Here is a 14,645-nt window from a genome sequence, read left to right as displayed (position 1 = left end):
GTGCCAGTTGGGACGCTGTCTATCCATAGCCAGGCACTGAAAACTTTCTCCAGCCCAGCAGTACAGGAGCATTACTTAATTCTCAGTGTTCAGGCACTGACTACTGGAATCACTCAGACATTTTATACAAAGACAACACTTATGTGTTCTGGTGGAAAATACATTAGTTCTTATTCAAATGTGATATTTTTTTATGTAACACGTGTTGACGTCCCAGAGGATTATTCATATTATTCCGCATTAGAGAATAAAGGTTCAGTCTTTAAGGCAGAAAAATCATCTTACCGTTACTGAATATACAGTATTTCTCTACCAGCATCTACTTCCTCCATAATATTCAGTGTTTGTAAAGTGACGACATAATGAATGATGATGACATGATGATGAACTGTTCCTTGGTTTTTCAGACAGAGGGGGAGAATGAAGTCAACAACGAGCTGGCCAATCGGATATCTCTGTTCTACGCCGATGCCACGCCCATGTTGAAGACGTTAAGCGACGGCACGACAAAGTTTGTCTCAGAGGCAAGATCCCATCAAAAGTGGTTTCACAGCTTCCTTACTTAACACATTGCCTTATCTGACACATTGCCCATCTATAATTGAAGTGACTAATGCAACAATGTGGTTAACTATAGAAAAAAACATCCCGTCTCTCTTTCTGTTGGCCTAGAATAAGAACTTGCCCATCGAGAACACGACAGACTGCTTAAGCACGATGGCGAGTGTGTGCAAAGTCATGTTGGAAACGCCGTAAGTAATCCCATCCACTTCCTCACTAAATCAAGACAATGTCAATGTCTGCAGAATTGTGGATCTGGGCCCATATTCTTTGTTTCTCAGAGGAGGAGTGCTGATCTATGATCAGTTTTCCCTTTAAGATCATCAGGAAAATGGTGTAGGGCAGGGATCATCAACTAGACTCAGCCACAGGCTGTTTTTTTATTTTTTGTTGAGCAGATGGTCAGGAGACCGGAACATAATTACAAAGAATTTGAATTATAATATTTAACAAAAATATAATCATTTCAAACCTTGCTTACATTTGTATGCGATCACATAAACTCAGCAAAAAAAGAAATGTCCCTTTTTCAGGACCCTGTCTTTCAAAGATAATTCGTAAAAATCCAAATAACTTCACAGATCTTCATTGTAAAGGGTTTAAACACTGTTTCCCATGCTTGTTCAATGAATCATAAACAATTAATGAACATGCACCTGTGGAACGGTCGTTAAGACACTAACAGCTTACAGACGGTAGGCAATTAAGGTCATAGTTATGAAAACTTAGGACACTAAAGAGGCCTTTCTACTGACTCTGAAAAACACCAAAAGAAAGATGTCCAGGGTCCCTGCTCATCTGCGTGAACGTGCCTTAGGCATGCTGCAAGGAGGCATGAGGACTGCAGATGTGGCCAGCGCAATAAATTGCAATGTCTGTACTGTGAGATGCCTAAGACAGGGCTACAGGGAGACAGGACGGACAGCTGATCATCCTCGCAGTGGAAGAAGACGTGTAACAACACCTGCACAGGATCGGTACATGCGAACATCACACCTGTGGGACAGCTACAGGATGGCAACAACTTCCCGAGTAACACCAGGAATGCACAATCCCTCCATCAGTGCTCAGACTGTCCGCAATAGGCTGAGAGAGGCTGGACTGAGGGCTAGTAGGCCTGTTGTAAGGCAGGTCCTCACCAGACATCACCGACAACAACGTTGCCTATGGGCACAAACCCACCGTCACTGGACCAGACAGGACTGGCAAAAAGTGCTCTTCACTGACGAGTCGTGGTTTTGTCTCACCAGGGGTGATGGTCGGATTTGCGTTTATCGTCTAAGGAATGACCGTTACACCGAGGCCTGTACTCTGGAGCGGGATCGATTTGGAGGTGGAGGGTCCGTATTGGTCTGGGGCGGTGTGTCATCGGACTGAGCTTGTTGTCATTGCAGGCAATCTCAATGCTGTGCGTTACAGGGAAGACATCCTCCTCCCTCATGTGGTACCCTTCCTGCAGGCTTATCCTGACATGACCCTCCAGCATGACAATGCCACCAGCCATACTGCTTGTTCTGTGCGCGATTTCTTGCAAGACAGGAATGTCAATATTCTGCCATGGCCGGCGAAGAGCCCGGATCTCAATCCCATTGAGCACGTCTGGGACCTGTTGGATCGGAGGGTGAGGGCTAGGGCCAGGGCCATTCCCCCCCCATAAATGTCCAGGAACTTGCAGGTGCCTTGGTGGAAGAGTGGGGTAACATCTTAAAGCAAGAACTGGCAAATCTGGTGCAGTCCATGAGGAGGAGATGACTGCAGTACTTAATGCAGCTGGTGGCCACACCAGGTACTGACTGTTACTTTTGATTTTGACACCCCCTTTGTTCAGGGACACGTTCTTCCATTTCTGTTAGTCACATGTCTGTGGATCTTGTTCAGTTTATGTCTCAGTTGTTGAATCTTGTTATGTTCATACAAATATTTACACATGTTAAGTTTGCTGAAAATAAACGCAGTTGACAGTGAGAGGACGTTTCTTTTTTTTGCTGAGTTTATATCTCTCTATTATGCGTTGTAATACTTTGGAACAGGAACAGATTTCCAAAATTGAAATCACTTGGAGCCAGGGGTTGGAACCGGCTTAGGGAACAAACGTAAACGTAAAAGAACAAAACATTTTTAGGAACAGAATCAGAACAGGAAAGGAAAGTGATCCATACTGTTCTGTAACAGAACTATTCTTTTCAAAGCATGGGAACCGGTTAATAATGTTATTTTATGTTCCGGACATTTTTTTCGGTTCCACCAAAAAACGCAACAAAGAGCCTATCAAAGCCCTTCGTAGGAAAAAAATAATTTCCTGTAACATTAAATAACATTATTAACCGGTTACCATTGTCAAATAGAAAATTGCTATTGCAACCTCTTTACAATAAGGAATTGAGACCCAAAAGCTCGAGAAGTTTTAAGTGTTTATTACCAAGGATGCCGTCAACTGAGTCCATACATTTCGAAAGTTCACAACACATCTTACACTCTTCCCTTCTTTTGGTTACGACCCTCTTGTAGTTATCACCTCCCCAGCCATACATTTTATGACCCCAATGAGTTTCTTTATCTCCCCTGTAGAATGTCCATGGTCCTCTCTTTGTTTAGCTAGATGTCAGAATCACACCGCGTCCATCTTCATTGTCCTGGGTCTGACCCTGCTCTTTGATCCTAGGCAATTTCCTCTTATCTGATTAGGTCAACCTTTCCAAATTAGCATAAAGTGACTTGCGAAAGTATTCACTCCCTTGGCATTTTTCCTATTTGGTTGCCTTACAACCTGGAATTAAAATAGATTTTTGGGGGGGTTTGTATCATTTGATTTACACAACATGCCTTCCACTTTGAAGATGCAAAATATTTTGTGAAACAAACAAGAAATAAGACAAAAAAACTGAACTTGAGCATGCATAACTATTCACCCCCTAAGGTCAACACTTTGTAGAGCCACCTTTTGCATTAATTACAGCTGCAAGTCTCTTGGGGTATGTCTCTATAAGCTTGGCACATCTAGCCACTGGGATTTTTGCCCATTCTTCAAGGCAAAACTGCTCCAGCTCCTTCAAGTTGGATGGGTTTCTTCTGGTGTACAGCAATCTTTAAGTCATACCACAGATTCTCAATTGGATTGGGGTCTGGGCTTTGAAAGGCCCTTCCTTGACATTTAAATGTTTCCCCTTAAACCACTTGAGTGTTGCTTTAGCAGTATGCTTAGGGTCATTGTCCTGCTGGAAGGTGAACTGCTGTCCCAAATCTCTGGAAGACTGAAACACGTTTCCCTCAAGAATTTCCCTGTATTTAGCGCCATCCATCATTCCTTCAATTCTGCCCAGTTTCCCAGTCCCTGCCAATGAAAACATCCCCACAGCATGATGCTGCCACCACCATGCTTCACTGTGTGGATGGTGTTCTCAGGGTGATGAGAGGTGTTGGGTTTACGCCAGACATAGCGTTTTCGTTGATGGCCAAAAAGCTCAATTTTAGTCTCATCTGACCAGAGTACCTTCTTCCATATGTTTGGGGAGTCTCCCACATGCCTTTTGGCGAACACCAAACAGGCGGCGAATCGCATCTCTGCATGTCTGTCAGACATATCAGTGTGGATGACGGATCACCACCTCAAGCTGAACCTCGGCAAGACGGAGCTGCTCTTCCTCCCGGGGAAGGACTGCCCGTTCCATGATCTCGCCATCACGGTTGACAACTCCCTTGTGTCCTCCTCCCAGAGTGCTAAGAACCTTGGCGTGATCCTGGACAACACCCTGTCGTTCTCCACTAACATCAAGGCGGTGACCCGATCCTGTAGGTTCATGCTCTACAACATTCGCAGAGTACGACCCTGCCTCACACAGGAAGCGGCGCAGGTCCTAATCCAGGCACTTGTCATCTCCCGTCTGGATTACTGCAACTCGCTGTTGGCTGGGCCCCCTGCCTGTGCCATTAAACCCCTACAACTCATCCAGAACGCCGCAGCCCGTCTGGTGTTCAACCTTCCCAAGTTCTCTCACGTCACCCTGCTCCTCCTCTCTCTCCACTGGCTTCCAGTTGAAGCTCGCATCCGCTACAAGACCATGGTGATTGCCTACGGAGCTGTGAAGGGAACGGCACCTCCATACCTTCAGGCTCTGATCAGGCCCTACACCCAAACAAGGGCACTGCGTTCATCCACCTCTGGCCTGCTGGCCCCCCTATCTCTGAGGAAGCACAGTTCCCACTCAGCCCAGTCAAAACTGTTCGCTGCTCTGGCACCCCAATGGTGGAACAAGCTCCCTCACGACGCCAGGACAGCGGAGTCAATCACCACCTTCCGGAGACACCTGAAACCCCACCTCTTTAAGGAATACCTAGGATAGGATAAAGTAATCCTTCTAACCCCCCCCCCCCCCCCCCTTAAAAGATTTAGATGCACTATTGTAAAGTGGTTGTTCCACTGGATATCATAAGGTGAATGCACCGATTTGTAAGTCGCTCTGGATAAGAGCGTCTGCTAAATGACTTAAATGTAAATGTGTTTGCTTATTTTTTTCTGGACACTCTTCCGTAAAGCCCAGCTCTGTGGAGTGTACGGCTTAAAGTGTTCCTATGGACAGGTACTCCAATCTCCGCTGTGGAGCTTTGCAGCTCTTCAGGGTTATCTTTGGTCTCTTTGTTGCCTCTCTGATTAATGCCCACCTTGCCTGGTCTGTGAGTTTTGGTGGGCGTCCCTCTCTTGGCAGGTTTGTTGTGGTGCTACATTATTTCAATTTTTTATAATGGATTTAATGGTGCTCCGTGGGATGTTCAAAGTTTCTGATATTTTTTTATAACCCAACCCTTGACCTGTTTGGAGAGCTCCTTGGTCTTCATGGTGCTGCTTGCTTGGTGGTGCCCCTTGCTTAGTGGTGTTGCAGACTCTGGGGCCTTTCAGAACAGGTGTATATCTACTGAGATCATGTGACAGATCATGTGACAATTAGATTGCACACAGTTGGACTTAATTAGCTAAATAATGTGACTTCTGAAGGTAATTGGTTGCACCAGATCTTTTTTCGGGGCTTCATTGCAAAGGAGGTGACTACATCTGCACACACCACTTTTCTGTTTTTTATTTTTTTGAAAGAAGTAATTTCTTTCATTTCACTTCACCAATTTAGACTATTTTGTTACATTACATGAAGTCCAAATAAAAATCCATTTAAAGGTTGTAATGCAACAAAATAGGAAAAACGCCAAGGGGTTGAATACTTTTGCATGGCACTGTACACAGTTTTTGGCTCAAACTCCATTAATACTCACAGTAATTATTCACTAAACAGGATACAAACAAACTACAGTTTAACTTGAAATACGTTACATTTGAACAGAATGTTAAATGTTGTTTTTTCGGTTCTGTTCCCTGAACCGGTTCCAACACCTGATTAGAACTGATTTGCTTATGTTTTTCAATATTGTATGTCCCACAAAAAACTTGAGGGGCCAAATAAAATGACCCACCAGTTGGGGAACCCTGGTGTAGGGTGTACCAGATCTTTGGTGATGAAATTTCACATCTTTATGTTAGAAAATAAATGTTACTTAGACAAATATGATTCTTCATGTTCTGAATTGTTCAGTGGTGTCTTTCTCTAACATATCATTAACATTATATCTAAAAAGTTGGATTTCATAACCTAATACATCCGATAATAATCACAGAGCTCTGTGCAGCAACTTTTAGGATTTTACATGTTGTGGTGGTCATCTGCAAAGTTGTTTTCGTGGGTTGCAAATAGCAAAATCAACATGACACGAAATGAATTTACTGTAAAAAGCTTTGATAATGAAAAGCTTGAAGTACGCTCAGTGCTCCATTGACATTTCAGAGATACGCTTGTTTTTGTGAGAAATCTTCAAAAAACAACAGGAATTTTGCATTAATATGAAAAGCGTATACCAAAATATGAAAATACTACATGTCATGTCTCAAAATCCATATCTATCTTACCTTTTGTATTGTTTTATGTCCTCAGTTAACCTTAATTCTCGCACAGCACCCAGTGTTGCTGACAATGATTTTCCTGATTTTTGACCACTTTTTTTTCTCTGGCCTCAATTGATTTAGTCACCTTAATTTTGGACATCCTACAAGGGTAAAAACTCAAATAACTTTGAATGGATTATGATAGAGACATGAGGTTTGGACCATTGGTTTTCTTAGAGGAGTATCTGTAAAATATTAACATATTATTTTACTCATTGGTCAAAAGATGCGTTTTTGATTGGACACCCTATTATATGGACATGGGAAACATTATCCTTGATCAGCAATCTCATTGCCTTTCTGTGTTTCCAGGGAGTACCGTAGCCGCTTCACCAGTGAGGAGACGGTTTCGTTCTGCCTGCGTGTCATGGTTGGCGTCATCATCCTCTACGACTATGTGCATCCTGTCGGAGCCTTCTCCAAGTCTTCCAAGATTGATGTGAGTGCAGGGTGGAGCTATGTCAGCAAGGCTCCCAGTCCCAGAGGATTGGCCACACACACACACACACACACACACACACACACACACACACACACCTAACACTGATTAATCTCAACATGGTGTTTTCTGCTTCACAGATGAAAGGGTGCATCAAGGTTCTCCGAGATCAACCGCCCAACAGCGTAGAAGGCCTTTTAAACGCTCTCAGGTAAGGCCCACCTTGTCTATAGCTGAACAATGCTTTTCTTTAACAGAGAATATGTTTTCCAGAATACTGTTGCAACCTTTTTCTTCTCACACTTTAACAGACAGTAGCATACATACTGTGAAATAAAATACAGCCATATTTGGCCACTTTTCCTTCATTATTCAGTTTTTTTCAACACGTTAAGAGGTATTAAAATAATATGTGTTTAGTATTTGTGTGAAATGTGGAATTCCACAGTTTTTAGATTATTGAAGATCAGAGAGGATTACATTTCTTTGAGCCCCGGCGCCCTGCTCTCTTCTTAAATCTAAGTGGCTCACGCTCTCGCAGCTGTTCGCAGCTGACACGGCCATTTTCGTGTTAACCGCGCTCACATCTGCACATCACATCATCAGGTCCTTCGGGCACATTCAGTCACTCTCTTCCAGTTACGTGAGGTCACTCCTGGGTCAAAGCCTCCCGCCTCCAACCCTCTTTTCTCTTTCTTTCTGTCTTTCTGGGATTGCACATCTGTCTCTGAGGGGAGAACGCCAGACTGGAAATCAAAGTTCAGAGCTGTGATACTGTCATCAAGGCTTTCTCACACTCTGCAAGAGCAGTCGTGTTACGTTCACAGATCCTGGCACTGATCGCTCTGTCTGGTCTGTCTATTCATCTGTCTCTCGCAGGTACACAACCAAGCATTTGAATGACGAATCGACCAACAAGACCATCAAGAGCATGCTGCAGCAGCAGTAGGACTGAAACTCTGGTACAACCACTCGCCTCACGCCCGGTTTCGGGAGACATCGATGCTCTCTCCCAACGACGTCGGTGCACAGAATGTTTTGTTTTATTTGAATTTAAATGGAGAAATAGCTGCACTTTTTATAATGCAAAATGCTACTGCCATTATGCACGTATTTTATGTGCCAAAAAGATGTTGCTGGGATTGAAATGTTTTCGATAAAGGCCATACAACAAGATGGCAGCAATGAAAGCATTGTGGGTTCTCTGTTGTTTTTTAAAACTGATTTGAATTTTTCCCTGTGTAAGAGATGGGAGTGCTTTGACTTGAACATTTTAAAAAGAGAGCTATATAGAGAAATATATATTATTTTTGTTTGATTTATTATTTAATGTTACATCTTCTGCATGACGAAATTACGTATTTGTTCTATTTAAAAAAGTATGGTTCAAGTTTTGTTTGCTCAGTTGTGTTCAATGTTTTGTTCTCTGAATGGTACTTGTCAGAATTATGATTAAAAAGATAGTACTGTTAATGTTTTATATTTTTTATAGGTTTTGAGTGTGATTTGAGTGTATGACATTTTTCATAGTTGTGTTGTATTTTTCATTTGGACATTTCAAACTGCGATGTGTGCAAATCAATTTAAAGTTGTGAGTCTGTACTGTTGTTGACAGTATGTTGCCGCTGGAAAAAATAAACAGAGAACTCTTGTTTTCTACAAATGACTCTCTGTGCTTACCCTGCATCTTTTCTAGAAAACACCATATAGTCAAACTTAGCTAGAGCAAGAAAAACATTTTCTACACAATGAAATATACTATATATACAAAAGTATGTGGACACCCCTTCAAATTAATGGATTCGGTTATTTCAGCCACACCCGTGCTGACAGGTGTATAAATTTGAGCACACAACAATGCAATCTCCATAGTTCAACATTGTCAATAGAATGGCCTTACAGAAGACTCTGTAAGGACTCTCAGTGACTTTAAACGTGGCACCGTCATAGGATGCCACCTTTTTAAGAAGTCAGATCGTCAAATGTATGCCCTGCTAGAGCTGCCCCAGTCAACTGTAAGTGCTGTTATTGTGAAGTGGAAACGTCTAGGAGCAACAACGGCTCAGCCACAAAGTGGTAGGCCACACAAGCTCACAGAATGGGACCGCCAAGTGCTGAAGCACATAGTGCATAAAAATCATCTGTCCTTGGTTGCAACACTTACTACCGAGTTTCAAACTGCCTCTGGAAGCAACGTCAGCACAAGAATTGTTTGTCAGGAACTTCATGAAATGGGTTTCCATGGCCAAGCAGCCGCACACAAGCCTAAGATCACCATGCGCAATGCCAAGTGTTGGCTGGAGTGGTGTAAAGCTCGCTGCCAATGGACTCTTTAGCAGTGGAAACGCGTTCTCTGGGTTGATGAATCACGCTTCACCATCTGGCAGTACGACGGACGAATCTGGGTTTGGCGGATGCCAGGAGAACACTACCTGCCCCAATGCATAGTGCCAACTGTAAAGTTTGGTGAAGAATAATGGTCTGGGGCTTTTTTCTATGGTACGGGCTAGGCCCCTTAGTTCCAGTGAAGGGAACTCTTAACGCCACAGCATACAATGACATTCTAGATGATTCTGTGCTTCCAACTTTGTGGTAACAGTTTGGGGAAGGCTCTTTCCTGTTTCAGCATGACAATCCCCCCCATGCACAAAGCGAGGTCAATACAGAAATGATTTGTCGAGACCGGTATGGAAGAACTTGACTGGCCTACACAGAGCCCTGACCTGAACCCCATCGAACACCTTTGGGATGAATTGGAACGCCGACTGCGAGCCAGGTCTAATCGCCCAACATCAGTGCCCGACCTCACTAATGCTCTTGTGGCTGAATCGAAGCAAGTCCCCGCAGCATTGTTCCAACATTTAGTGGAAAGCCTTCCCAAAAGAGTCGAGGCTGTTATAGCAGCAAAGTGGGGACCAACTCCATTTTAATGTCCATGATTTTGGAATGAGATGTTCGATGAACTGGTCTCCACATACTTTTGGTCATGTAGTGTACATTATGGGATGTTTGACTCACCAAAAAGACTTGCTGAAAAGAATAATATTAATTTGTTTATGGAGGTTCCAGTTTAATGGAACGGCAATAAACTGCTAGGGAAACAACAGATGAGTCAGTCAAAGCTATATTAGCCCCCACCAGTTAGTCTATCTACACACAACACATGGGAGGCAGGGCCAGAAGAGGTCACCATTTCGTCAGTATTAGGCATGGTTGGGCAACTCTGGTCGGAAGGACACTGAAGTGAAGGACACTGATGAGAAAACATCAAAGAAGTAGTGATTTGAGGCCAGAACAAATGGTTTAATATCTGGTTTGATTCTTGAATGTTTGAATTTGACTTCACTTTCATGGCACTGAGTTTAACGTTGACAGTTCTAATTTTGTGTGCTCTTTTTGTTCTTTGACAAGATTTGAATTATCAACCTTGTTCTGTTCAATGTTCTCTACCTATATAGTACTCAACATATCCCAAGTTCATGTTAAGTTCAAAAGAATACAAGATCAAATTGCTGACACCATTCAACTTTAAAGCCAATTATCTCAGAATCATGTTATTGCAGATGGAACCTTGTAGTCCCAAGCTCTCTACTTCTCTCCTTGAAAATATTAACAGGATATCAAACAAATTCCATGTCCGCCCATTCATTCACAGAATGTGTCACCATGTTTGACTCATTGGCTTTCCCGTTTTATAATCCTTTCCTCATGTGGGTCATTCTAACAACATGGGGAGAATGATCAAGTTGTCACTAGTTAACACAGCCACAAAGTCATGATTACGGCTAAATCACGCCCGTTTCTACAATTTCTCTAATTAAAATCTGATTTTAAACCTAACCTTATCCACACTGCTAACCTTATGCCTAAGTCTAACCTTAAATTAAGACCAAAAAGACAATTTTGACTTTCTGGCTGTGTTATCTAGTGGAAACCGAATGATCAGTACACTCAGAGAGGAAGAGGCCAAGCGAGAGGAATAACTTGGCAACAGGTGGCGTATTTTAAAATTTTTTGCCTCACCAAGAGAGAAGTTTTTGTATGGAGGTCAATGAGTGTCAAAATTTGTCAACAAAAAATGGAATTGCTTATTTTCTATGTGAGATTTATTTTATTATAGAAGTTGTATAATGCTTAGGTTATTACTACTGTACTGATATAATTAGGACACGTGACAACCCGGCAACTTTATTTCGAAGTTGTGCCTATTAGTGCTGTTCTTGGGACTTCCATACTCTAAACCCTAACCTTAACCATTACATTTCAACTTCAATGGAGGGTAGGGATGTCCCAAGGATCTGGATAACCATTGAGGTTATTCACACGTGTATCTGCTCTCATATTGGCTAGAATGGTCCCACCTGATCTTGCCTCCTCCTGACTGCCTTCCATTTTTTAAGACATTTCTTTTCAGTGGCCAATGGAGTATCTGGTCAATATAATGTAACATCTGTGATATACTTCCCTCTCCTTAAAGAGGGCATTCCAGTGGCACTGCTCTCTTCTTTTGGGATCCTCCCTCTAAATTCACGTTTTTCCTCTCATTCTCTCATAAACAATGTCAAGACCCTAACAGTATAAACACTCTGAAATTCTTCCAAACTATCTTTTTCTTTAATATGACATTGAGCAGAGAGAGAGAGGGAGAATAAGTGAGAGAGGGGGCTAGTGCTTGGGTGGGCACTGCGGTATTATCTGCAGTATGTTAGAGAAACATTCAGGGTCAGAGAGATATAGAGAGTAGAGATTTGAGGCCATAAACAAACGGTTTCATATCATGCTTGATTCTTGAACGTTAAAATTGGATTTCCCTTTCATGGCACTGCATTTTTGTCAAAATTGAGTTATTGACATACAGTAGCCTTGTTCTGTTCAATGTTCTCTACCTATATAGTACTCAACATATCCCAAGTTCATGTTAAGTTCAAAAGAATACAAGATCAAATTGCTGACACCATTCAACTTTAAAGCCAATTATCTCAGAATCATGTTATTGCAGATGGAACCTTGTAGTCCCAAGCTCTCTACTTCTCTCCTTGAAAATATTAACAGGATATCAAACAAATTCCATGTCCGCCCATTCATTCACAGAATGTGTCACCATGTTTGACTCATTGGCTTTCCTGTTTTTTAATCCTCTCCTCCTGATGGGTCATTCTAAAAACATGGGGAGAATGGTCAGTATACCTCCCTCCCCTTCTAGAGGGCATTCCAGTGACATCGCTCACTTCTTTTGGGATCCTCCCTGTACATTCACTTTTTTCCTCACATTCTCGCATAAACAATGTGAAGACCCTAACAGTAGAAACACTGAAATTCTTCCAAACTGGCTTCTCTTTTATATGACAATGCCAGAGAGAGAAAGAGAGAGTGAGAGAAGGGGGCTAGTCCTTGGGTGGGCACTGCGGTATTATCTGCAGTATGTTAGAGAAACATTCAGGGTCAGAGAGAGAGAGAGAGAGAGAGAGAGAGAGAGAGAGAGGAGGAGAGCATGTTGATGGGTGTGTCCCTCAGCTCTGCAGTATCACTGCACTGGCAGAGACGGGAGGACAGGAGGAGGAAGGGCAAGGAAAGGAATAAAGAAGGGAGCGAGAGGGAGAGCAGGTTGGTGTTGGGTGAGGTCTTACATGTTTTGGATGTCCTTGAGGGAAGGAGAAAATCAAAAGGAGAGAGAGAAAGTCTAGGATGTGTAGTGAAAATGGAATGTGCAGCCTTTGCCCGGCCATGCATCTGTATCAAAGCACCTCAGTTCAGTTCAGATGCAAAATGTTCGACACGCTCATTGGGCGTGGAACCATCTCCCTTAGAATGGCTCTCCGTCACCCTGACAACCTCCCAGCATGTCGTGGCAACCTTCTTCTTCTCCGGCCCCCCTCCCACTGTGACCCACAATGCAGTACCTCTCCACTCTCCTCTCTTCTCTCATCAGTTATCGTGAAGCTCCCATGGAGCTACAGTAGAAAGGAACACTGTGATATCTGCATACCCTTTCTCAGTGGGAAAATAGTCAGATCGAGATCTAACGGTCTATTACTGTTGTTTTTTGGTTTGGTTGTGCATCATTCATGACCAATATGCCGCAAATCTTCAACAATTCGACAACAATTGTAATTGATAAGATGTTACATTACAAAAGGCTAATTTCCTGTAAATGCGATTTTGGTTATCCTGTAAAGTACCATGTAATTCCCTGGTGTTTTTAGGGTACTCTGCTCCCAATTGTGGATTCCCCACCTCACCTCAAGCAGATGGGCTAGAGAACAGAAAATAACAGAGGAGATGATGACCTTCAGGGCCTCCCGCTAAGCGAAGGGAGCAGAACATACTTACAGAGGCAGACACACAGGGAGACGGACAAGTCATCATGGCTTCCCTTTGGATGAGGGCTCCCCAGAGGTATAGTGAATTATAATGTTGGTCACACCCCTCAGCCTTGTACATCTCTTTCACATGACCCCTATCACTCATTGTGCGTTTAGGAGTCTGTCACCATATGGCTTGCATTGTCACAGCTCTCTGAGAAAGGATTGGCATACAGTTGTTGTGGTGGGCTATATTTCAGGGTGACTGATAGGGCTTCACTGACAGCCAGTGAAAGGGCAGATTTCTGTCCGATTTTCTGATCATGCATGACGTCTCGAGATGGATGGATGACGGTTTGACCTGGGAACTAGATGATAGAGAATGTTTCATGGTACACACAGAGTGTATGTCATGCCATGGATGGTGATGGCTCATGCTGGTCCTAAATGGCTTCAATGGGTTTGATCACATTCTATCACTTTGGTATTGAATCAGGGCAGGTTATTATAGTAAATGTATACTGTAGTTACGGTATAACACGGAAACCTGTTGGAAATGCCGACCTTGAGGGTGAAGATCTCTATACTCAGAATTTCCTGTCTCTGTCAACACCGACACCCACTTTGTCTTTAGTACAGTGTATTCTCAGATCTGAGATGTGGGCCAAAATAGTGACACAAAAAGACCATGGTAAACCAGAAGCTGCAACTGTCTGCTGCCCACTTCCACAAGAGCTGGTACAGTGTGAGCTCTGAGGGTGTATAACAACTTTTCCATCCCTGGGTGAATTACAAATGACACCCTGTTCCCTATATAGGGCACTACTTTTGAACAGGGCCCATATGGCTCTGGTCAAAAGTAATGCACTATCTAGGGAATAGGGTGCCATTTGCGATGCATCCTCTGACACAAATGAGCATTTGAGAAGGAGATGTAACTGTGTCCTGTCAAGCTTGTCAAATCGAGTAACGAGAGTTACGAGATGGTGTTTCTGGTGTGACTAATCAATAAAGTATTGATTTGGGCCCTCACCAGATTCCTTAAAAACCAATAACAAGTTCATTAACATTCATGCTTCAGGTAGGCCGACAGAGTCCACTAACGCTGACCAGTCCTCCCCTCCCTTGCTACACTAAAACAGTGATGTAAAGTACTTAAGTAAAAATATATTAAAGTATTACTTAAGTAAGTTTTTTGGGGGTATCTGTACTTTACTTTACTATTTATATATATTTTTTCCAACTTTTACTTTTACTTCACTACATTCCTAAATAAAATAATTTACTTTTTACTCCATACATTTTCCCTGACACCCAAAAGTACTCTACATTTCGAATGCTTAGCAGGACAGGAAAA

General features: G+C 42.8%; 1 protein-coding gene across 3 annotated transcripts in view; it reads left to right on the top strand.

The window, feature by feature from the left end:
- Nucleotides 1–8,653, top strand: part of LOC106578680 (CYFIP-related Rac1 interactor B) — a 68,004-nt gene extending 59,351 nt beyond the window's left edge. For all 3 annotated transcript variants that reach the window (XM_014157770.3, XM_082965687.1, XM_045702190.2), the window contains 5 exons: nt 408–524; nt 673–752; nt 6,860–6,986; nt 7,127–7,197; nt 7,866–8,653. In XM_014157770.3, coding sequence (XP_014013245.1) covers nt 408–524; nt 673–752; nt 6,860–6,986; nt 7,127–7,197; nt 7,866–7,935 — 465 coding nt within the window. In that variant the 3' untranslated portion in view covers nt 7,936–8,653. The remainder of the gene's footprint in view (nt 1–407; nt 525–672; nt 753–6,859; nt 6,987–7,126; nt 7,198–7,865) is intronic.
- Nucleotides 8,654–14,645: the final 5,992 nt, after the last annotated feature.

Source organism: Salmo salar, chromosome 19, assembly GCF_965601325.2.
Source record: "Salmo salar chromosome 19, fSalSal1, whole genome shotgun sequence".
In the NCBI taxonomy this organism is placed as follows: domain Eukaryota; kingdom Metazoa; phylum Chordata; class Actinopteri; order Salmoniformes; family Salmonidae; genus Salmo; species Salmo salar.
This window is presented reverse-complemented; position numbering and strand designations above follow the sequence as displayed.